General features: G+C 37.0%; 1 protein-coding gene across 1 annotated transcript; it reads left to right on the top strand.

Annotated features, from left to right (window-relative positions):
- Nucleotides 1-12,925: 12,925 nt before the first annotated feature.
- Nucleotides 12,926-17,984, top strand: LOC103439065 (ATP-dependent 6-phosphofructokinase 6-like). Its single transcript, XM_008377615.4, has 13 exons — nucleotides 12,926-13,413; nucleotides 14,472-14,518; nucleotides 14,631-14,670; nucleotides 14,810-14,872; nucleotides 14,959-15,096; nucleotides 15,176-15,334; nucleotides 15,442-15,495; nucleotides 15,637-15,705; nucleotides 15,807-15,936; nucleotides 16,257-16,513; nucleotides 16,954-17,002; nucleotides 17,137-17,291; nucleotides 17,549-17,984. Exons 1-13 carry the CDS (start codon nucleotides 13,312-13,314, stop codon nucleotides 17,738-17,740), a joined length of 1,455 nt encoding a protein of 484 aa, XP_008375837.1. The 5' UTR covers nucleotides 12,926-13,311; the 3' UTR covers nucleotides 17,741-17,984.
- The last annotated feature ends 6,526 nt before the right edge of the window (nucleotides 17,985-24,510 follow it).

Here is a 24,510-nt window from a genome sequence, read left to right as displayed (position 1 = left end):
AACGCAAGATGCGTTTCATTGCCATCCAATGACGTTTTCAAGTAACGCAAGATGCATTTCATTGCCATCCAATGAGTATTCTTAGGTAATCGTTAAATATTGTAGGGCTCTAACAACACTTCTGTACTGTTTTGGATTTTTGTATGGATCACCAACATAAGCACTCAACTTGTGACTTGCAGGGATTGGAGTAGAAATTGGTTTGGCATCTGTAAACTTTGTGCGTGCTAAAAAGTCTAGGGCATATTTGGTCTGCGTCAGGTGCATGTGATCACCAACATATGTGGCTTCAACTCCCAAGAAATAACTCAAAGGCGTTGACGTGTGAGTCATATAAATCAATCAGCATTGGAATGTAATTTGGTTTCCTAGATTAAAGGGATTCCTTCCTAGTTTAGCATAAACTCCTTTATTATTATTCCTTGTACCGCAAGGTGTGGATGTATATATATTCCCTCCATATTGGAGAGATGAGAATAAGAATCAATCAAAGTTATCTTAGCATTAGAACCAGGTTTTCGACATGGTATCTTTCTCCAATCCTAAACCTATTATATGTGTGTGCTGCTGTGTCCCGACAAAAAGGGACTCACTTGCAAAACACCCCAAATCAGAAACACAAAAAAGACACTTTTCTACTGTGATGGCTGCAGAAGTAGCAATTATTCCCGTAGGGGCTTCGGCTTCTGGTACAAATGAATCTCCAAGTCTCGGATTCAAACTAAATGATTCGAACTATAAAATTTGGTCGAAGATGATGGAAGTTCATGCAGAAGGATTAAATAAGATGGGTTATCTCAATGGGAAGACTTCGACAGTGGATGAAACAGAACCTGGGTTTATGAAGTGGCATACTGAGGATGCAATTGTCCGAGGATAGTTGCTAAAAACTATGGAACCACATCTGTTAGGGCTATTCATTGAGTTACCAATGGCACATGATATTTGGGAGAGCGTCAATCAGATGTTCTATGACGGGAAGACAAATCCCAATATTATGAGCTTCAATGCAAGGCAACAAGAACAAAGCAGAATGGACGTCCAGTGAACATCTATTTTGCAAAACTGAAAAGCGTGGCAGGAGATGGACAAACAACATCCCAACAAGATGGTGTGTGCAGCCTGCTTGAAAAGTAGGAAGGAAGATCTTCAAAAAAACAGGGTGTACGACTTTCTTGCGAGACTCGATGACTCATTGGATGTGGTACGGAGCATGCTTCTTCGATTAAAACCTGTCCCTGGAATAGAAGAGTGCATCAACACCATTCGGCGAGAAACACAACGAAAAACCACTATGCTAAGCAATAAGGATGCTGACAATGGTCCATATGTGGCCATGGTTAGTAAACCATTCCCAGGTCCATCACACTCACTGTGGGATTTGGAAAATGCTAAAAAAGACAAGCTTCAATGCTTTCATTGCAATGGCACTCGTTATACAAAAGATACTTGTTTCGAAATTCATGGATACCCTGAATGGTTCATGGAATAGGGAAAACAAATCAAAGGGAAATCAAGCAAACGCCCAGCCCAAACAAGGAAGGCCGACCCTGATCCTAACTTAGCTGCAATGGCAGCCCACTATGGTGGGCCGGGAATAGTCAAATCAAACCCGGATGGGCATGAAATTCAAGATGCAGCAATGGGCCACATCACCATGGTCCAAAACCAGCCCAAGGAATCAGCGCAGTTTTTGGATCAGGATAGTATTGGGCAGCAACTATCCTTTTTAAATATGATCTCGTTAAACAATTCCGATGACCCAAGTAATATGAGTACTGCCTTAATTGCTTCCATTAATCATGATACAGGTTGGATCATTGATTCAGCAGCCACCGATCATATGACTTACGATTAAACCCTCTTCAACTCTATGGTACCACCACTAAGGAATAGCATTATCACGGCAAACAGGGGGTATTGCGCCGGTTATAGGGGCGGGTTCTATTGCACTCACCTCTAATCTTTCTTTACAAAATTGCTTGCTTGTACCCTCACTCTCCAGTAATTTATTATTTGTAGGCCAAGTCATTGAGCAATTAAACTGTGTTGTGCTAATGTTTCCCACTTTCTGTCTACTTTAGGATATTCGAACTCGGGCGATCATTGGACATGGTACTAAGAGGAGAAGGTTGTATTATGTGGATGATGTTGCGTCAGGACGTGTTCATCAAGTTCAAAGTTATAGTAGTGGAAGGTGTAAGAGTGAAATTGAGACAACTAAAACAATATAAGTCTCAACCCAAGAACCAAAAATCAAGCAATTAAATTACAATATTGATTTGCATATGAAGAACAAAGGATAAACCACATATGACAGAGAACTAACCTACAGACATATTTGTTGAGGTATAAGCCATGACTTTCCTTGCACACAACCTTCTCTTCTCTGCAAACCTCAATGCTCTCCCAAGAATAGGTTATTGGTTCGAAAGTGAGAGCGTTGTTTGTGAGAACAGTGGCTTACGTTTATATACTAATCCACAAATTGCCCTATTACAATCCAATAAGGAATATTATTCCTCCTACTAGAATGAGTTTTATACTTGTGCAAATACAAGAGTTCTCAATATCCCAATCACAATAAGATTTACTCTAGCTAACATGACTAAGACTTCTTTATGATAATGTTAATTATCCCAAGACATGCAAGAATCATACTCATACTTTAACATTCTCCCACTTGAGTACGATTCATCACAACAGATAATCATCTCAAACTATCATAAAGGTGATCACACAAATCTTTTATCAATTACACCAGTGCACAGATACAACCAGCTTACACAAACCAAAACAATGAATTTGTAATTTCCTTTGTAACACAGAATACAAAATCACCTTACAAATCACAATGTCTAGTTTATGCTTATAGCAATGCATCTCAATACAAGAGTAAACCAAAACGTATACTCCCACTCACATAGCCCAAAATCGATATAAAAAATATCTATCAGTCTTAACAGTAAATTGTTAACTCAAAATCATTCACTACCAGATGAACAACACATTTATGACACATTCAACAGCTTTATTAGTACTTTAAATGATTCACAAACTCTTATTGAATTGAAAATTTATTCTCTAGAACAATAATCACAGAAACATGTGGAAAAATTGTATTGAACAAAATCATAACTAACTACAAATAAAACAAACAAGAATAGCTAACTAAAACACTTAGCTTTCAGAAAATTCTTGCAGAATGCTTTCCTTGTAAAGTAATCCACTGCCATCTTCCAATAGCTCTAATAAAACTCTTACTACAGCAGCAATTACTCCCACTTTTGAAAAGCTTCCAACATTCCCATTCGAGTAACATGAGACTTGAAAATACCATAGGCAAAGCTTTTGTTAGAGGATCAGCAATCATCAAATCAATAGTCAAATGCCTTACTATAATTGCACCCTGTCTAATTTTTCCCTAACCTTCAAGAATTTCACATCCATCAACCTTGAAGCTGAAGTTCTTTTGTTGTTCTTCGAGAAAAACACTGCATAGCTATTATCACGAAACATCTTAATCGGTTTCTAAATTGAATCTACAATCTTCAACTCATTGATGAAGTTCTAAAGTTAAACTGCCTGTTTCATGCCTTCAAAGCATGCCACAAACTCTACTTCCATAGTATATGTAGAATCACAGTTTGCTTGGCACTCTTCCATGAAATGGCTCATCTATTGAGCATGAAAACATAGCCTTCAGTCGACTTTCTTTCATCCACGTCCCCAGCCAAATCTGAGTCAGTGTAACCAATAAGCTCTAATTCATTTTCTCTACCACATACTAGCATGAAACTCTTTGTTCTTTTATAAATACCTCAAAACCTTTTTCATAGCTATCCAGTGTGCTTCTCGAGGATTTGACTGAAACCTTCCCAGTAGACCAACAACGAACGCAAGATCAGGTCTTGTGCAAATGTTTGCATACATTAAACTGCCTACCAAAGAAGCATATGGCTTCATATCCATTTTTTTCTTCTCTAACTCATTATTTGGACACTGTTCTCGAGAAAACTTGTCCCTTTTATTGACAGGTACATCAGCTTTGGTACATTCTTCCATGTTGAATCTTGCTAAGACTCTTTCAATGTATCCTTTTTATGACAGTCCCAAGAACTTCTTCTTTTTGTCCCTCACAATCTTTATACCCAGAACGTAGTGTGCCTGTCTCAAATCCTTCATTTCAAAATTTGAACTAAGCATAACCTTGGTTTCTTTCAATAATTGCATGTTTGAACCTGCTATTAGAATATCATCTACATACAGTACCAAGAAAATAAACTTAGACCCATTAAACTTGGAATATATGCAATCATCTAGTTTGTTTTCAGTAAAACCATGTGCTACAAGTACTCTGTCGAATTTAATATACCATTGTCTGGAAGCTTGTTTAAGTCCATAGATTGACTTATTCAACTTGCAGACCATATTTTCCTCCCCCTTTCAGCAAATCCAGGTGGTTGAACCATGCAAATGTCTTCCTCCAAGTCTCCATTACGGAAAGCAGTTTTTACATCCATCTGGTGTAACTTTAAGTCATAATAGACTGTTAAAGCCATGATTACCCTCATGGAGTCTTTTGAAGAAATTGGAGAAAAAGTATCATTAAAGTTTATACCTCTCTTTGTGTATAACCCTTTGCCACCAATCGAGCTTTATACCTTTCAATCCTACCTCGAGCATCTCATTTGGTTTTATAAACCCATTTGCAACCTATAGGTTTTGATCCACCTTCAAAATTCACCAAAGTCCAAACATTGTTTTTTGACATGGACTGAAGTTCTTCTTCCATTGTTTTCTTCCATAAACTTGCTTGAAAGTATGATAGAGGGTCATCTATATCTCCCAAATCAAATTCAGTTTCTTGTAAGTACATATAGTCATTCGAGATTGTAGGTTTCTTCACTCTAGTTGATTGCCTTAGTGGTTGTTGCACCATTTGATGATCTTGATGTTGAATATTTTCATTAACCTTTGCTAAATGCTCATCAACATATGGTTGTGCACTAGTCTCAGCCATTTCTAAATCTTCATTGTCAATTGCAAATGACACATGTGAGAAAGTGGGAATTTGTACATACTAATTCTCTGTAAGATCGACTTCTGCATGATTGATTTCTTCAATAATAAAGTATTCATCTACTAAATTTGCAATATCTTGTTCTTCTAAGAACACTGCATTGAGAATCTCTTGAATTATTGAATAAGCTTGCGGGCAATAGAACTTGAAACCTTTGGATTTCTCAGAGCATCCAACAAAATAGCATGTAGTGGTTCTAGCATCTAACTTCCTTTCACTGGGATTGTAGAATCGAGCCTCAGATTTGCATCCCTAATCATGGAAATACCCAAAACTTAGTTTTCTACCAGTCTAGACTTCAAATGGTGTCCCATTAACATATTTGGTTAGAACTCTGTTCAAAATATAGGTTGCAGTCTTGAGTGCTCCCCTCTACAAGAAACTAGGCAATTTAGACCTCGAGATCATGCTTCTGACCATCCCAATCAATGTCCTATTTCTCCTTTCTGATACACCATTTTTGCTGTGGTGTGCCAAGAGTTGTATATTGTGCCACAATTCCTTGTTGCTAAAGATAGAGTACAAATGGACCCTTCTGTTATCCAGCCTCAGTATACCTGCCAAAATACTCCTCCTCTATCTGATCTAACAATTTTAATCTCTTTATTTAATTGTTTCTCAACCTCAGTCTTAAAGATTTTGAAGCATTTAAGTACTACTGATTTTTCACTAATGAGAAAGGTATAACAATATCTAAACAAGTCATATATGAAATTCACAAAACAGCTATTTCCATAGATGGTTTTGATAGGGAAATGACCACAAATGTCAGCATGCACAATTTCTAAAAGATTTTGACTTCTCTTTGCATCAAAGTTCCTGATATTAGTCAATTTACCTTTAATGCAATCAACACATTCTTTTGCATTTTGAAATCAATTGCAGATATCAAATTATCTTTAACTAGTTGCTTAACTCTTTCTTTTGAAATGTGTCCTAGCCTTTTATGCCATAAATCAAAAGAATTTTCTTTTTCATGCATTCTTTTGGTGTTGATATTCAAAACGTGAGATGATTTGTTTTCAATGACATGATCCAATTTCCACAGTTCATCATATAGAATAGTTGTCCATACAAGTGAATCACATTTACCTCTTTTAAAAAACTTAATACTATCATCATCACAGAGAAAACCAAAACCTTGTTTCACTAATTTGGATGTAGAAATCAAGTTTCTTCTCATGGCTGGGACATATAAAACATCTTTCAATTCAAGAACAAAGCCAGTTTACATTTTCAATTTTACAATTCCAATGGCTTCAACTGCTACTTTTGACCCTTCTCCAACATAAACATTATAAGAAAACTTATCAATTTGTTTTTATCTTTCAAAATCATGCAATGCATTTGTTATATGCACTTAACATCCAGAATCAAACCACCATGAATTAGTAGGAATTTCAACCAAGTTTGACTCCACACAAATATAGACATTAGTTCTACCTTTACTCGTCAGCCAATCCTTGAATTGCTCACAATCCTTTCTATAGTGACCTTTAAGCTTACAATGATGACATCTAATTTTAGTCACATCTTTTATTTTGACACTAACATTGTTAGGTTTAGAGGGTTTGGAATATTTAGCAGACTTACTAGACTTATCAACATAATTAGAAGGTTTAGATGCCTTACCAGAAGTCACAATGGTCTCTTTATGGCCAGTTTGCACGAAGTTCACAGATTCTGCCTCGTTACCCTTCTCTTGCCTCTGCCGAGTTTCCTCTTGCACACATTGAGCAATCAATTCATCCACAGTCCAAGTCTTGTCTTGAATGTTATATGACACTTTCAGTTGACTATATTTGGTTGGAAGAGCTTGAAGTATCATAAAAACCAATTGCTTCTCACCAATATTCACTTCCATGGAATTGAGTTTTTCTGCAGCATCTGTCATCTTCATTATATGATCTCTTATTGATACATTCCCTTCAATCTCGTAAGTTGTCACATAGACATATACTGACTAATTTTAGCCTTCTCAGATTCCTTGAACTTGCTTTCAATGGCCTTGAGATAATCAACTGCGAGATCATGTTTATTAATTCCTCCTCTCACCTTGTTTGTCATCCCACTTTCAAGAATAGATAAAGAAATTTTGTTGGCCCTTGTCCACCTTTCAAAATCAGCTTTTTCTAATTTGGTACTTTAATCTATCAATGGTGATGGCTTGGGCGTGTCTAATGCAATATCAAATTCATTTAGAGTCAACAACAAACCAATTTCACGCCTCCATCTCTTATAGCTTCCACCAGTGAGAATCGGAACAGTTGCCAGATTAAGGGTTTTAAGGGGAATTGCAAACATATAAATGAAATCACAAAAACGAGCTATGAGTTATTGATTTTAATTTACATTCACTAGAGACATTACTGTAATGAACCAATTTAATCATATACACAAACTTTTCAATATCACCGAAAAGTATATATTGTTTAAACAATTCTACAGTGCTGTAGACATAGAAACTCCAGAGATAACTCATGGTTTTCGTTTCGAAGCAGATCGAAGCAACAATAAACAAAATAGTTAATTTCTGCAGAAGTATCAGGATGTTCATACTAAATCGAAAATTTTCGGGATTCTAACAATTGAATCAAAGAACATCATTCCATCATGAATAAAGAAAATGAAATTAACAAGAATTACCTCAAGGATCATTATCTTTGAAGGCACACAACGGAATTTTAATTATTGAAACATGAATCCAAGAATAACGTGTTTCCTAAAGCGTTTGCTTGAATCTTAACTTAGAAACTCGATGAGAAAACACAGAAGCAGCATTTTGGAAAGGTTCACCTTTCCTTTAGACCAGTAACGGTCAAAATTTTATTTTTTTTTAAGAAAACCCTAGTTCTTACCCTTTATATCCCAACGGTCAAAATTTCTTTTAAAAAAAAAGGTCGAAAAACGATGTCGTTTATTTAATGATTGCTTTATCACAGATTTATTTTTCCATTCCAGTTCGAAAAAGTTTCATAACTAAAGTGTTTTATCAATTGAACTTAATCACCAGATTTGGTAGGCTCTGATACCACATGTAAGAGTGAAATCGAGACAACTAAAACAATATAAGTCTCAACCCAAGAACCAAAAGATCAAGCAATTAAATTACAGTATTGATTTGCATATGAAGAACAAAGGATAAACCACATATGACAGAAAACTAACCTGCAAACATATTCATTGAGATAGAAACCATGACTTTCCTTGCACACAACCTTCTCTTATCTACAAACCTCAATGTTTTCCCAAGAATAGGTTATTGGTTCGAAAGTGAGAGCGTTATTTGTGAGAACAATGGCTTATGTTTATATACTTATCCACAAATTGCCCTATACAATCCAATAAGGAATATTATTCCTCGTACTAGAATGAGTTCTATACTTGTGCAAATACAAGAGTTCTCAATATCCCAATCACAGTAGGATTTACTCTAGCTGACATGACTAAGACTTCTTTATGATAATCTTAATTATCCCAAGACATGCAAGAATCACACTCATACTCTAACAGAAGGATGAAGAATGTTCAGTTGTGGCATCATCGACTAGGTCATGCTTCATTTGGATATTTGAGAAAATTACTTCCGTTGTTATTTAATAATATTTCAGACTCTCCTAAAGTGTAATACTTGCACCTTAGCCAAAAGCCACTGTGCTTTTTTTTCTCGAAGTTTTAATAAAAGCACAATACCTTTTGAGTTGATTCATTCTGATGTGTGGGGGCCATCTCTAGTTACTACCCTTCATGGTATAAGTTGGTTTGTGACATTCGTTGATGATTGTACCCGGATGACATGGTTGTATCTTATGAAAAATAAAAGTGATGCGAGTGAAATCTTCAAGAATGAATCAACTCAAAAGGTATTGTGCTTTTATTAAAACTTCGAGAACATGATATCCTTCATGAAATTACACATCCTCAGACTTCACAACAAGATGAAGTTGCAGAAAGAAAGAATCGTTATATCCTCAAGACTACCTAAGCACCCTAAATCGGTGCATGTGTACCCAAGACATATTGTACAAATGCAGTAACTTATGCCGTTTATCTTATGAATCGCATGCCATCTCAAGTTCTCTCTTTTCGAACTTTCTTGGCCGTGCTTGCAAACCATGTTACGCTTCCCTCAACTCTTCAACTGGAACCACAAGTTTTTTGGTGTGTTGCTTATGTCCATCTCCATAAGAACCAACGAAGCAAACTTGATCCGTGTACAGTTCGGTGTATTTTTTTTTCTTTAGTCCATAACAAAATGGCTACCAATGTTATCATCTGCCTACTCGGCATATGTACATCACTATGAATGTAACTTTCTCCAAGGATGAATTGTTTTTTCCTCCCAACCATACTCCTCAAGGGGAGATAGTAGCAAGTGAGGACTATAGTTAGTTTGATGTGCCTGCCATAGCAGCACATGAAGAACGCCCAAGTGGGCTAGTTGATGAACAAATAGAAAGCCCAAAAGAATAAGTGGCCGAGAGGCAAAAAGAGAAAAATGACTAATGGAAGAGAGCCTAGATAGGCTAATTATTGGACATTGGACCGAGAGCCTAGATGGGCAAATTAATGGGAGCATCGAAGACAACCCAAGTGGCCCAGCGACAACTGCTGCATTAGACAGCCCAACTAGGCCAGCCACAACCGCATCCTTGAACAGCCTTAGTGGGCGTGGGCCAGCTGCTGGATCCATGAAAGGTGTATACGACGTCCCCTCTCATCTTATTTCTCAAGTACCCATTCAAGATCAACCGAATATTCTTGAGGTAAGTACTAACTCAGAAAGAATTAAACCTGGTTATGTGTTGCCTTCTAAAGAAAATCGAGGAAAACCCATTGACAGGTACTTTCTGGAGGGAAATGTGTGATATTCAATTGCACACTATGTTTATACTCATAGACTCTCACCGAGTTACTATGTATTAGTCCAACAAATGGAAGATCTAAAAATACTCATAAGAGTTGAGGATGCCTTGAAGGATTCGAAATGGACAGAGGCAATGCAGGTGGAATAGAGGCTTTACAAAAGAATAATAAATGGACATTGGTGCCACTCCCCAAAGGTAAACCGGTATGGTGTAAATGGGTATTTGCCATTAAACACAAGTAAGATGAAACTATTGATAGATACAAGGCAAGATTGGTGGCAAAGTGGTACACACATAATTTTGGTGTTAATTACTAGGAAACCATTGCTCCAGTCACGAAGATGAATACCATTAGACTTCTGTTGTCTCTAGCTACTAACTTTGATTGGCCTCTAAGACATTTTGACGTAAAAAATGCTCTCTTACATGGAGACTTAGAGGAAGAGGTATACTTGGACTTTCCACCAGGGTACAACATTGCGAACTCTAGTGGAAAGGTATGCAGACTTCAAAAGGTGCCATACAGTCTTAAGCAGTCACCTAAAGCATGGTTTGGCAAATTCACTCGGGCGATGAAAAAGTATGGATACCGACATGGAAGTTCTGATCACACTTTATTCATCAACTGTAAGGATGGTAAAGTGACCTTACTCATCATATATGTGGATGATATGATTGTCACAGGTAATGATACAAGGGAGATTGAAAGATTACAAAGGTACTTGTCTGCTCAATTCGAGATGAAGGACTTAGGAGGACTCAAGTATTTCCTAAGAATTGAAGTGGCTCGGTCTCGTGCATGGATTTACTTGTCACAGTGCAAGTACGTATTGGATCTGTTATCTAAGACATGTATGTTGGCTTGTAAACCGGCAGAAACTCAGATTGTGCAAAATCATCACCTGGCGATCTATCAGGATCAAATTTCGACTAATAAGGAGAGGTATCAAAGGTTAGCGGGAATATTAATTTATATGTCCTTTACCCAACCGGATATTGCTTATGCAATAATCGTAGTTAGTTAGTTCATGCATGCTTCAAGTGAAGACCACATGGCAACAGTAATGAGAATCTTGAATTACTTAAACGGAGCTCCAGGGAAAGGATTGATGTATAAAAAGCATGGACACATGGAAGTGAAAGGATACACTGATGCAAATTGGGCAGGAAATATTACTGACCGACAATCTACATCAGGTTGTTTTACGTTCATAGCTGGAAATCTTGTGACTTGGAGGAGTAATAAGTGTGGTGGCAAGATCTTCGGCAGAGGTCGGGTACAGAGGAATGGCTCATGGAATTTGTGAGCTTCTATGGCTGCAAATCTTGCTCACTGAGATAGGGATCAAGCCAGAGGGGTCTATGATGTTGTATTGTGATAATCAAGTAGTGAGAGAAATAGCTAACAACCTAGTGCAACAGACATTTCATCAAAGAAAAGCTAGATGTGAAGTTGATTGATATTCCATACGTGAAGACAGAGGAATAGTTGGCGGATATTGTAACATGCTATCTCTGGTAGAAGATTTTGTGACTCACTTGACAAGTTAGGCCTAGGAGATATCTACGCACCAACTTGATAGGGAATGTTGACGAGTGAGTCATAAATCAATCAGTATTGGAATGTAATTTGGTTTTCTAGATTAAAAGGATTCCTTCCTAGTTTAGGATAAACTCTTTTATTATTATTCCTTGTACCGCAAGGTGTGGATGTATATATATTGCCTCCATATTGGAGAGATAAGAATAAGAATCAATCAAAGTTATCTTAAGGACCCAAATCCTTCATTGAAAACAAACTGCCCAACTTTGTGATTAACCAAGCCATCAGAGTGTTATTGTTCCCTTTTATCAAAATGTCATCCACGTAGATCAACAAACTTAAATAAACTCCTGGCTGATTAAAAACGAACAAGGAATAATCAGACATGGACTCTTCAAATCCCAATTGAATTAAGAAGTCAAAAAATCGTTGGAACTAGGCCCTTGGAGCCTCTTTTAACCCATACAAACAACATTGCACCTTACAAACATAATTGGGATAATCTTTGTCAATGAAACTTGGTGGTTGTCTCATATACACGTTCTCATTGAGATAACCATGCAAAAATGCATTCTGAACGTCAAGTTGTTGAACACGCCACTTCTTTAAAACTGCAAGGCTGAGAACAAGTCTAATGGTGCTATGCTTCACAACTAGACTAAAAGTCTCAGTGTAATCAATCCCTAATTTTTTATGGAAGCCATTTGCGACAAGTCTTGCTTTATGTATCTCAATCGACCCGTCTGCACGTCGTTTAATATTGAATACCCATTTATTGGGCAGTAAATTCATGTCACAAGTATATGGTATCAACGCCCATGTGCCACAACGTTGCAAGGCATTAAACTCCTGGGCCATCGCACTCCTCCATTTCTTATGTTTCACTGCTTAACTAAAACAAGTTGGTTCAAAAACTTTGTTGTCAGTAATAACATGTAAAGCATATTTCGGATTCGGCTTTTGTATCCCAGCCTTGGACCTCGTTGTCATTGGATGAACTGGTGGTGGATTGGGAGCTGAGGAATGATTGATGGATGGTGATGGTAAGGACTGATTCATAGGCTATTCATGCACCAAAGCTTGCTCATTTAAAATTGGCAATGGTTCCCTAGGGCTCAGGTTAGGTATTTCGTTTTGGGTGTTAGTGGGTTGTGATGTGGATGCTCGTGATCATGACCATTCATCGTACATCGTGCAATCAGAAATCATTTAAAATTTTAAATTTTAAATTAAATATAAATAGTACCTAACGAAAATTGACTGCATGATGTACAATGAAGAATCATGATCACGAGATCCCCAAGAAAATGATCCGACCAGAATCATTTTCCCATTTAAATGATGATAAATTTGTTTGATGACAATCTCTCTAGAAGAAGTTAGTTCGATCATTATTAATATAATAAGTAGGCACATAAATTTCGACCAAGAAAAAGTAGACACATCATATAGATGTGAATTGACAAACTTGACAAACTCATCCTTGCTAAACATATTTCAAGTTTTGAACGTAGAAATAATTCAATAAATGATCTAGAATCTTTGAAACTCTTCTAAATTCTTCCCCAAGAAATTCACAGTAAACAAGCAGCGGTCAAAAAAGTAAATTTTCCAAGTCAACACGTGGGAACTGTCTGATTAATCAACATCAACGGCTACATATATGCCCTGTTGTCTCATTACATTTTTGTACTCGAGATAAGGCAATTTCCGGTCCCAGGTTCCGCTGCTTCGACCCTACCAACTCTTACCCTGCGACTGCCGATCACCCTCCATAGTTCCCCGCCTCCATTCCCAACGACCGTTCCAGTGGCAGCATGGCAATTTCCGATAACGGCGAGCCCAAAATCGCCACCGGCCCCTGCGGCTACGTCCTCGAAGATGTTCCTCACTTAGTTGATTACATCCCCGATCTCCCAGTAACTCTCTCTCTCTCTCTCTCTCTCTCTCCCCACTACTACTTACACTTCTCTCTTTCTTAATGCTCTGTTTGGATGATCAGAAAAAACTACTCAGTTTATCAGTGTTATAGTGTTATATATTCTACTTGTATATATACTTTGATTGTTTTGTTTTGGTTTTTTTTTTTTTTTTTTTTTTTTTTTGTTTTGAGAAAATAACAATCTAATAATTGTAGCTGCTAAAAAAACATGCAATCTTCTTCTTGTTGTTGTTTTTCTTCTTCTGGTTGGTGTTTTGCATGTTTGGTGTTGCGGTGGTGGTTGTTTTTTTTTTATCGTATTAAGTGGTAACTGAAACGCGGCGTTTTGGGGTGACCAAATGTCTGAATCCAGTACAAAGAGCTTTGATTTTTTTTTTTTTTTTTTTGGTTCTTTCTGGAACTTGTTTAAGTTGCGTTTTAAGTTTTAACTAATGTGATTTTCCATGTAATTTATTTATTGAGATTTAATTGTTGCTTCAGTAAACAGAAATGGGGTGCTGGAGTATTTTATTTTTTTAATAAAGTTTTCTATGAGGATATCGTTGTATTTATATAACGAAATATTTACTCTAACGGGTTGGGGAATAAATTGATTGCAAAATCTGAGATTCAAACGCTAAGAGGATATTGTTAAACTATTATTCTAACATTATTTTGTTGTAGAATTGATTTACTGAAAAATAGTGATGACAATTAGAGCGTGTTTGAAGTGCATGTGGAAGAGTGAAAAGCTTTAGGCTTGATTGGAAGTTCTTTCCAAATGATTGAAAGTGCTTTTGGTGAAAATATTTTTGAAACCAATCCTTAATTATCCGTGAATAACAAATTCTATAAATTTTGTGTTCATAAAAATTGTACTTAACATTAGCTACTAAAATTTGTAGGACCCGAATATTCAGTAGTATTTTGCTACGAATGCTTTGAAGTGTAGCAACTTGACATGAATTTTGATATGATAATCCTATCTTGATTGTTTTGCTGCAAGGGGAAACGAAATCTAACATTCGGTTTCATATGTTTTATGGCAATTTGCAGACTTATCACAATCCATTACAAGACAATCCTTCCTATTCGGTTGTCAAGTAAGTTTAACTCTTTCAGCTTCTTTGCTTCACATTTACAGCAAATGCATTTGGTACGACTCACTTCGTTGTGATCTTGATAATTCGCAAAATTGATCCTGCTATTGACCAGGCAGTATTTCGTCAATGCGGATGATACCGTTGCCCAAAAGGTGAGTAATATTCAGTGCTTGGTCTATTAACAATGTATTCATTCTTCTAGTATGTATTTTACGCAAATTCCTAGTGATATGAAAACTTCAATGTCTTACCATTTCGGTTTTCTATTTCTATGACGTTTTCGTTGTATAGATTGTTGTCCACAAGGATAGTCCAAGGGGGACGCACTTTCGACGCTCTGGACCACGTCAGAAGGTTTTAAATTCCTACTTTTTTCATTCTATTTATTGTCCTTGTATTATATATTCCAAACAAATGACATGCAGTTGGTTATTCCTCAGGTGTATTTTGAGTCAAGTGAAGTGCACGCGTGTATCGTGACATGTGGTGGTCTATGTCCAGGACTGAATACAGTTATTAGAGAAATAGTATGCGGCCTGAACCACATGTATGGTGTCAAAAGAATTATCGGAATAGAGGTAAGTGAACTATGTCATAATCTTTTATCATACGGTTGAACAATGTCATGAACTAAGGCAGTAAATTTTCTCCATGCAGGTTGGATACAGAGGGTTTTATGCCAGAAATACAATCCCCTTAACGCCAAAGGTTGTGAATGACATCCATAAACGTGGTGGCACCATCCTTGGGACATCACGAGGCGGGCATGATACCTCAAAGATTGTGGACAGCATCCAGGACAGAGGAATTAATCAGGTCGATATTACTTATCTTACTCTAGATTTTCAGATTTCATTTTATGTTGGCTTTGCTTTCTCCAAAAAACTTTTGTGCATAGACTTACCTCTGTTTATGCACGTCAGGTTTATATACTTGGGGGAGACGGAACTCAGAGAGGAGCTTCGGTGATTTTTGAGGTAATTCAGTTTGGTGTGGTACTCGGGAACAAGGGGATTGGAAGATTCAACAACATTGAGTGTGTTGGGCAACAACATGGGATGAAATTATAAGTAAGTTGAGTGCAATATGAGTTATTTACCTGCCATTATTCTATGTAGGAAATCAGGAGGCGTGGCCTCAAAGTAGCGGTGGCAGGAATTCCAAAAACCATCGATAATGACATTCCGGTACTCCTTATCCCATGGATGACTTGTCTGATGTATTTGATCTAAATATAGCATTCACCCTTGGAAGCAGTCTTAATTTTGGATTCCATGTTTTTATGTAGGTTATAGACAAATCTTTTGGTTTTGACACTGCTGTTGAGGAGGCTCAGCGAGCCATTAGTGCAGCCCATGTTGAAGCAGGAAGCATTGAAAATGGTATTGGTGTCGTCAAGTTAATGGGCCGCTATAGTGGTAAAGTGTATTTCTCTATAATCTTAAAATTATTTAATTTTAGAGTAAAACACAGTAGATAATGTGAAAATAGGCTTCCAGTGTGGTGATTTTATGTCACTTGATGCTCTCTTATTTCTCCAATTGATTTGATTCTCCCTGAACCTGTACAACTTGTAATCACGTGTACTAACTGTGCCCTCTGCGTATCGACTAGATGTGTAAATGGGTTTCAATTTCCTTTGCCAGTGACTATGTACACCCATTGATGAGACTGTGTGGTAGACCGTAGAACAGTCACTGTTACGTAGTTCTTATTCTGAATCTCTCTTTTCACACAGGATTCATAGCAATGTATGCTACTCTTGCTAGCCGAGACGTGGACTGTTGTCTGATTCCAGAATCACCTTTCTATCTGGAAGGACCAGGTGGACTTTATGAATATATTGAAAGAAGACTGAAGGAGAATGGTCACATGGTTATAGTAATAGCCGAAGGTGCAGGACAAGAGCTTCTTTCTGAAAGCATGAACCAGCAGGATGCTTCCGGAAATAAGCTTCTCCAAGATGTTGGTCTGTGGTTATCGCAAAATATTAGGGTAAGATGCCATCATTATTTCTATGCTTGATGTCAGAAATGTTGTTCCCCCTCCCTTGTTTGTGTGGTTGTCTGTTTTTTATACTTTTTCTGTTGTAAGCATGTCCGTAGCCTTTTTCCCTTTGGATATTACTGCCCGCCCATTAGAAAACACTTTTAATCTTAAGCAAATAAATTGTCAGTTTCCGATCATTCCTTTTTTCTTTGTCAGTCAAAAAGTAGTCCTAGTATAACCAGAAGGTGGTGCTCTAAGGATTTGCTTGCATCCTTTGTCCAATTTGAAAATTTCAAGGTCTTATACAACATATGAAAAGCAATGTGGCCTACTTGTTTGATGATGTCGACATCATATGCGATTGTTTATCGTAACAATATTGAGTGACTTGACTCTGGGTATGCCACTTCTTACCATGTATATTGGTTTTGATTATGTTCTTGTAGGATCACTTCTTGAAACGGAGAAAGATGACTATAAATCTCAAATACATAGGTTCGCCTTACTGAAGCATTGTCTTTCATGGGATTGTGGAGTATTGGTTTTTATTGTCAGATTCTACAGATATTCATCGTACAGCCAGGTGGAACAAATTATATAACCTAACAATAGCTGTGCATTTCTGGCAGATCCCACTTACATGATCCGTGCTATTCCAAGCAATGCATCTGATAATGTATATTGCACCCTCCTTGCTCATAGTGCAATTCATGGTGCGATGGCTGGATACACGGGATTCACTGTCGGCCCTGTTAACGGAAGGCATGCTTACATTCCGTTCCATGTAAGTTACTCTTGGTTTCAGTAAAAGAAGGGAAGCATATGATTCAGAAGTGGGGAAACTCGGCTGTTACATTCCCCTATAAAAATTAATACACCAATACGACAGGAAATATGAAGCAAGTGATACAAGAACATAAGCAAAAAATAGAATTTACATTTATTTGATGTGCATGAGAACTCTCTTTTCGTGTACTGCCATCAATTGTCATTATTTGTGATTGAGTCATATGCTCAAGTTGATTGTTCTTTCATGCACAGCGGGTTACCCGGGGGCAGAACAAGGTTGTGATAACTGACAGAATGTGGGCACGGTTATTGTCATCGACCAATCAGCCGAGCTTCTTGGACCTCAAAGAGGTCGAAGCAAAGATGAAAGAGGAAACAAAAGCCCAACTGATTGTTGGGGAAAACCATACTGAAGCGACTGAAGCGTCTAGACCAAAGGAATAGGAAGAGGGTTCAACAAGCAGCTTGTTTCTGAACTCAAACGTGGTTGTGCACATGGCATTCTTATTCGTTTTCGCTCCATATCTGTCTTAATGTGTGAAGTAATTCTTTAGAAGAGCACCCCACGTCCAGCGGTGTTTCTGGTTCTACCATCGATATCTTTGTAAGGAGTCATTGTATATATATGAAACAAATGAGTAGTTATGAGTTGTGGGCAGATATGATTCCTCTCCACGCATTTTCCTAACTAAGCATTCCATTTCTCTTTTCAGAATGATTTATCCATTTTTTTTCTTCAAATTTTATCCATTATGTCGTCTATAAATTTGTTGCACTTACAGGTTGTGAGCCACTTAAAAGTCGTGCAATTCTGATCTATCTGTAACACTTCGAACACGAGTTTTTCAATTCAGTTTTGCATACCCGCAATGTGCTGGGTTGTAAATATTTATACTCAATCGTAGATTACACCAGGGGTTATCAAGAACCCTATTTACACTGACATTTTGAATTTCAAATATTACAACAGCAATCATACTTTAAACATTCAAATGAGACCTAGACCTAACAGACTTATCCTCCGATAAGGATTGCAATCTAGAATGACTAACAGAATGAGTTTGAAGAATTCAAACACGAGAAGCTTGAGTCGGTCTAACATCCCCCAGCAAGCTGACAGGTCGTGTAACAACTGGAAGCTTGGATACCAATCTGATCTTGAGAACAAATGAAATTGACCTGAAGTTCTCGTCGAATCACCTTTTCACAAACATAGTGATAATCAACCTCCAAGTGTTTAGTTCGGGAATGGAAAACTGGATTAGAAGTTAAGGCGATTGAGGAAACATTATCACACCATATTTGTGGTCTCAGAAGATGCAAGTGAAGATCTTTGAACACTAACCTTAACCAAGACAATTATGCTACTGTGTAGGCCAATTGCTTATACTCGGCTTCTGTACTTGACCTAGAGATAGTCTTCTATTTCTTCGAGCTCTAGGAGATTAAGTTTTGTCCCAAATAAACACAAAAACCTCCAGTGGAATGACGGGTATCTGGATCACCTGCATAATCTGCATCGGAGAATATGCTAGGTTTGTATACAAGACCATGATTGTAAGTTGCTTAAGTAACGCATGATGCGTTCCATTGTCATCCAATGAGTATCCTTAGGTGAATGCATAAATTGGCACACCTGATTCACAACATAGGATAGATCAGGTCTAGTAATCGTTAAATAATGTAGGGCTCCAACGACACTTCTGCACTGTTCTGGATTTTTGTATGGATCAGGATCACCAACGTAAGCACTCAACTTGTGACCTGCAGGGATTGGAGTAGAAATTGGTTTGGCATTTGTAAACTTTGTGCGTGCTAACAAATCTAGGGCATATTTGGTTTGCGTCAGGTGCATGTGATCACCAACATATGTGGCTTCAACTCCCAAGAAATAACTCGAAGGTGTTGACATGTGCGTCATAAATCAATCAACATTGGAATGTAATTTGGTCTCCTAGATTAAAGGGATTCCTTCCTAGTTTAGGATAAACTCTTTTATTATTATTCCTTGTACTGCAAGGTGTGGATGTATATATATTGCCTACATATTGGAGAGATGAAATAAGAATCAATCAAAGTTATCTTGGCATCAGAGCCAGGTTTTCGGCCTGGTATCTTTCTCGAATCCTAAACCTATTATCTGTGTGCGCTGCTGTGTCCCGAGACAAGGGACTCACTTGCAGAACACCCCAAATCAAAAACAAAAAATAGACACTTTGCTGCTATGATCGCTGCAGAAGGAGCAATTATTCCTGTGGGGGCTTCGGCTCCTAGTACAAATGAATCTCTATGTCTGAGTACCATACCGTTCATATTAGATTCAAACTCAACAATTCGAACTATAAAATTTGGTCGAAGATGATGGAAGTTCACACGGAAGGATTAATCAAGTTGGGTTATCTCAATGGGAAGACTCCGACAGTGGATGAAACAGAACCTGGGTTTATGAAGTGGCATACTGAGGATGCAATCGTCCAAGGATGGTTCCTAAAAACTATGGAACCACATTTGTTAGGGCTTTCATTGAGTTACCAATGACACATGATATTTGGGAGAGTGTCAGTCAGATGTTCTATGACGGGGCAAACGAGTCTCAATATTATGAGCTACGATGCAAGGCAACAAGAACAAAGCAAAATGGACCTCCAGTGAACATCTATTTTGCAAAACTGAAAAGTGTGTGGCAGGAGATGGACAAACAACGTCCCAACAAGATGGTGTGTGCAGCCGACTTGAAAAGCAAGAAGGAAGATCTTCAAAAAGATAGGGTGTACGACTTTCTTGTAGGACTCGATGACTCATTGGATGTGGTACGAAGCATGCTTCTTCGATTAAAACTTGTCCCTGGAATAGAATAGTGCTTTAACACCATTCGGCGCGAAGCACTATGAAAAACCACTAGGCGATAAGGATGTTGACAATGGTCCATCTGTGGCCATGGTTAATAAACCATTTGAAGGATGATTTTGTGAAAACATGTTCATTTGAATAACATCTATAGCATGCAATTAACAATTAAAAGGCGGAATCATGCTTGCATGCATTCAAAAACAAAACATTACCCATGAAATTCAAAGCCTAGTAGATTGGTGAACCATTAATCAACTCAAAACAAAGTGAGTTGAGATTTATACCTTTGTAGATTCCTCTTTGCATAAGCAAAGGCTAATCACCCAAAGAGAGGGCCTTCATTCCTTGCATCTTAAATCTATGGATTTGGATGGATGAAAAGGTTTCTCCAAGTTCCCAAAATTGAGAACCTCTAAGTCTCTTCACCAAGGTTAGATTGGAGAAGAAATGAGTGACCTTGGAGTAGTGGGATTGCTAGATGCACCCTCCAAGGGGCCGGCCTCTTTAGAGAGAAATGGAGAGACATGTTCTCTCCAATTTTCTCCAAAACAAACCCTAAATGAATTTTGGCTATAAAGTCATATTTATAGCTTTATTCATTTGAGTGGCAAACTTGTAAATAAGTCCAAGTTCACTACCCTTAACAATATGGCCGGCCTTAGGGTGTATTTGGGTTGTTTGGGCCTTTGTGAATATTTAGTCATTAAGTTGTCATACAACTTAAGTCAATGGGCTTGACGTTCGAAGCCCATTGGGCCTTAAGGTCCAAAAACTATCCCGAGGTCTTTAACGAACTTATTCGTTTGATTAATTAACATATTAATTAATCCTTGCCATTAATAAATAATTAAACCATTTAATCATTCTTACTCATCTCCATTGTTTCTTCAATCTTCACCTTACACGGTGTACGATCCATTAGGTTCCTTTTAGCGAGGCAGTGGGCGATTAAAACCATTTCACATCGATTGTGAATTGAAACTTACTTTCAATTCTCCCTTTAGTGATTACACACGTTTAGGGCTTCCACAAACCATGAGTGACACCTAGCAGCATATTATCATGGTTACCCAAGCTAATCAGAAGAGGTGGAGAACCTATTCAGTTTAGGATTACAAATGCAATACGGTATTTCTCTAATACAATACTCTTGACCACATTGTTTGGTTTGATAGTTTATTTATTCATGTCTACTATCCAATGTGATTCGTGTGCTTATATGATTACCTTGAATGTGATTTGGAACGCTTTCCTAAATCTCATTCATACTTTGGCCAAAGATTCTTAATCATATCATAGAGTATTCTCCCTCAAACGGTTTGAAGGTTAGAGATCCCTTGTTGCGCATTCATATGCCTACATGACTAGATAGCTTGACCCCAACAATGTCGTAGACACTCCAATGGAATGCCGTTTGACATGATCAAAGATCAAGGACCTAATCATTAGACATCTATGATGCCTCAGGTCAAAGGACTACTTTGCATTATCCCAACCATGAGTTCTCATGTGACATGAATATGAGAACTCTTCGTTGATCGTGTTCAGTGAACTCATTCTCTATTGAGCACCTACGTACTTGTCTTGATGTCACACACACCAATGACTCGAGACTAGTCACTCTCCCTGAGAGAAGACACAGTACGTACTGATCTTAACGGACTGTCAATGCCCAATTGGCAATCATATGATCAGGAACATTTAGGATGTGTCTACGAAAGAATTGTCTCATGAATCTAACTTCTTTAGATCGTATTTTCCCAATCACATATTCCTTGGACTTATTGTTTAAGCATATAACATTTATATGAGACGGCTTAAAACAATAATCTATGCCCTTGATATTAAACTAGATTAGTTTAACATGTGAAATGTCCGTAAAGTATCATCATATGATTGGTTTTAGGGCATATTTCCAACAATCTCCCACTTGCACTAGAGCCAATCAGCTTGTTCATCAGTGATGATACCTCTTATGTAGTCATTTCATAAATGGCTGAGTAGTAAGCCTAGACAATGGATATCTATATGTTATCCATAGAAGCAACCTTGAGAATAACGACGTCACCATTATACATGATTCTCAATCATGTGGTTCAGTCTCTCATTTGAGTTCGGATCTTGATGAGACCTTGATTCCCTGGCTTGAGCTATCGCCCCATTAGTGTCATACACTTTCTGGTTGGAACCGAATAGATAGTTCATAAATGAACTTTCCCATCCAAACAACATTGTTGTAAACTTCTATATGGCAATATATTTTGCATTCATAATGGAACACACTAAAGTCATTACTTTAATGTTTCCATCCAAATATCTCTTTAGTCATAATAAAGAGATATTTGATTATCTCTTCATTCATAATGAAGAAACATCCAATGATGGATTAGATTCATAATCTAATACATTTACGCTTCCATTACGTTACTCTAATTCTTCCTCGATCTTTGAGGAATTTATCCTTTAGTATTTCTTAAATACTTAAGGACTCACTTGACAATTGTCATGGTTCTGATCCTGGGCTTGCACTGATATCGTCTTGTACCGTTCTAGGTACAACTCATATCAATGTTTTTTCATACAATATGAAATACATAAATCACCTTTATACGTATGCATAAAGGATTCTATTTACGCATTATTTCTTTGGGAGTCAAAAGGGCACGTTCCCTTTGAGAAGGGCAACTTGCTAGTCACACTAGAGTCATCCTTCTAATTGAAGTTTATCATCATATGAGAAACTTCCTAGCATCTTTTGTCTATTATTAGGAATTGATATAATCCAATTATATCCTAAAAAAATCTATCATTATAGATTTTTATCCCATGTATATAGACTATGTCTCCCATATACATTCTATCGTTATAGAATGTTTAAAGTCATAACTTTAACGAAGAAGTATTCTTTTCATTTCCAAAATTAATATATCATATATATATATATATATATTTATATATATCATATATATATTTATATATATATATACAAATTTAGGAATATGATTAACTCCCACTAATCTTTTGTAAACCTAGTAAACAAAAGATTCATTTACATCTTTATGAGAAATCAAACGATTTGACATTTCTCTCATAAGACGCTTATAGCTCCCACTAGCTTGCTAAGATTCATGATGGATGGATCTCTACAACTTACATGTCTTGTGATTCATAGTTTTTAGACATATATTATCAAGACTATCTTAATAATGGTTTCGAAAACCCATATTATGTCCAAACATTGAATCACCATTTAGTTGTAGCTAGCTATCTTCGAATTAATTGAAACCAAGACTACGTCAAAAATGGTTTCTTCAAAGTCAACCATCATTTTGATTGTAGTTACCTTAAGCTACCAATTAGCTTATGAAGGTTTCATTATTTCGGGTCAAATGGTACTTTACCATTTCCTTGAGTATATATCATATATACACTCAATGTAGTCATAAGGATTTTCATTCTTATTTCTTTCGAATTAAGAGGTGCAACTCTATGACATAGTCATAAAGTTCAAACCATTCAACTTAGACGGTTTATAAATCCTTCTCGACTACCTTGGAGCTTTTGGTATAGGAACTAGGTTGTTATATTTATTGATTACTTTCTTGTCTCTCAAAGAACCCATTCTTTGAGTTCTATCTCTCGTTCATTTGCTCTTAGGCAAATCACATTGTAAGATTACAATGAACTACCCAACAAAACAACATTTGTTAGTTGGTTTATAGAAGCGATATCCAAAAGTTAATTTAAGGATATCCCAAAAGATTGTTCTCAAACAAATATTGCTTATTAGCTCACAACCCCAAATCTTAACATGCTTAAGATTTGTCTTTCTTTCCAACTACATCTTATGGAGTCATGAAAATATTGGAAGATCTTCTAATTTACAATCATATTGTTTTAGAAGTATATATCCTATATATGGGTAATAGATAACATCTAACGAACTAAATCTTATTCGAGTTCGTTCTTCTCCTAAAAGAGAAATTTATTATCTTATGATGCTATTTTCCTTGATATCTTTCAAGAAAACTATTCTAAAGTGTTACCATTCCTTGGATCAAATCTAAGGATGTAAATACTTTAGACGTCTTACTCATCAACTTACATTTCTTGAATTCTTTGAAACCTTTTGCAAAGTATTCGAACTTGTGTTTATTCAAAACAAACTATAGTCCAACCGAGAGTGATCTTCGGTGAATGTCATATAACATGAGTAGTATTATGTTGTGGACAAGTGCCACTAACATCTAAGTGAATTAACCTCAACAACTTTGTGATTCTTTCTTCTTTCCAAAAGAATAAAGATTCGAACATTTCGCCTCTATACAATTTTAACAAGAAGGTATTGGATCCGGATCTAACGA

The sequence above is a fragment of the Malus domestica genome, chromosome 17 (genome assembly GCF_042453785.1).
Source record: "Malus domestica chromosome 17, GDT2T_hap1".
Lineage (NCBI taxonomy): Eukaryota > Viridiplantae > Streptophyta > Magnoliopsida > Rosales > Rosaceae > Malus > Malus domestica.
The sequence above is the reverse complement of the archived record's forward strand: the minus strand, read 5'-3'. Positions and strand labels throughout refer to the sequence as shown.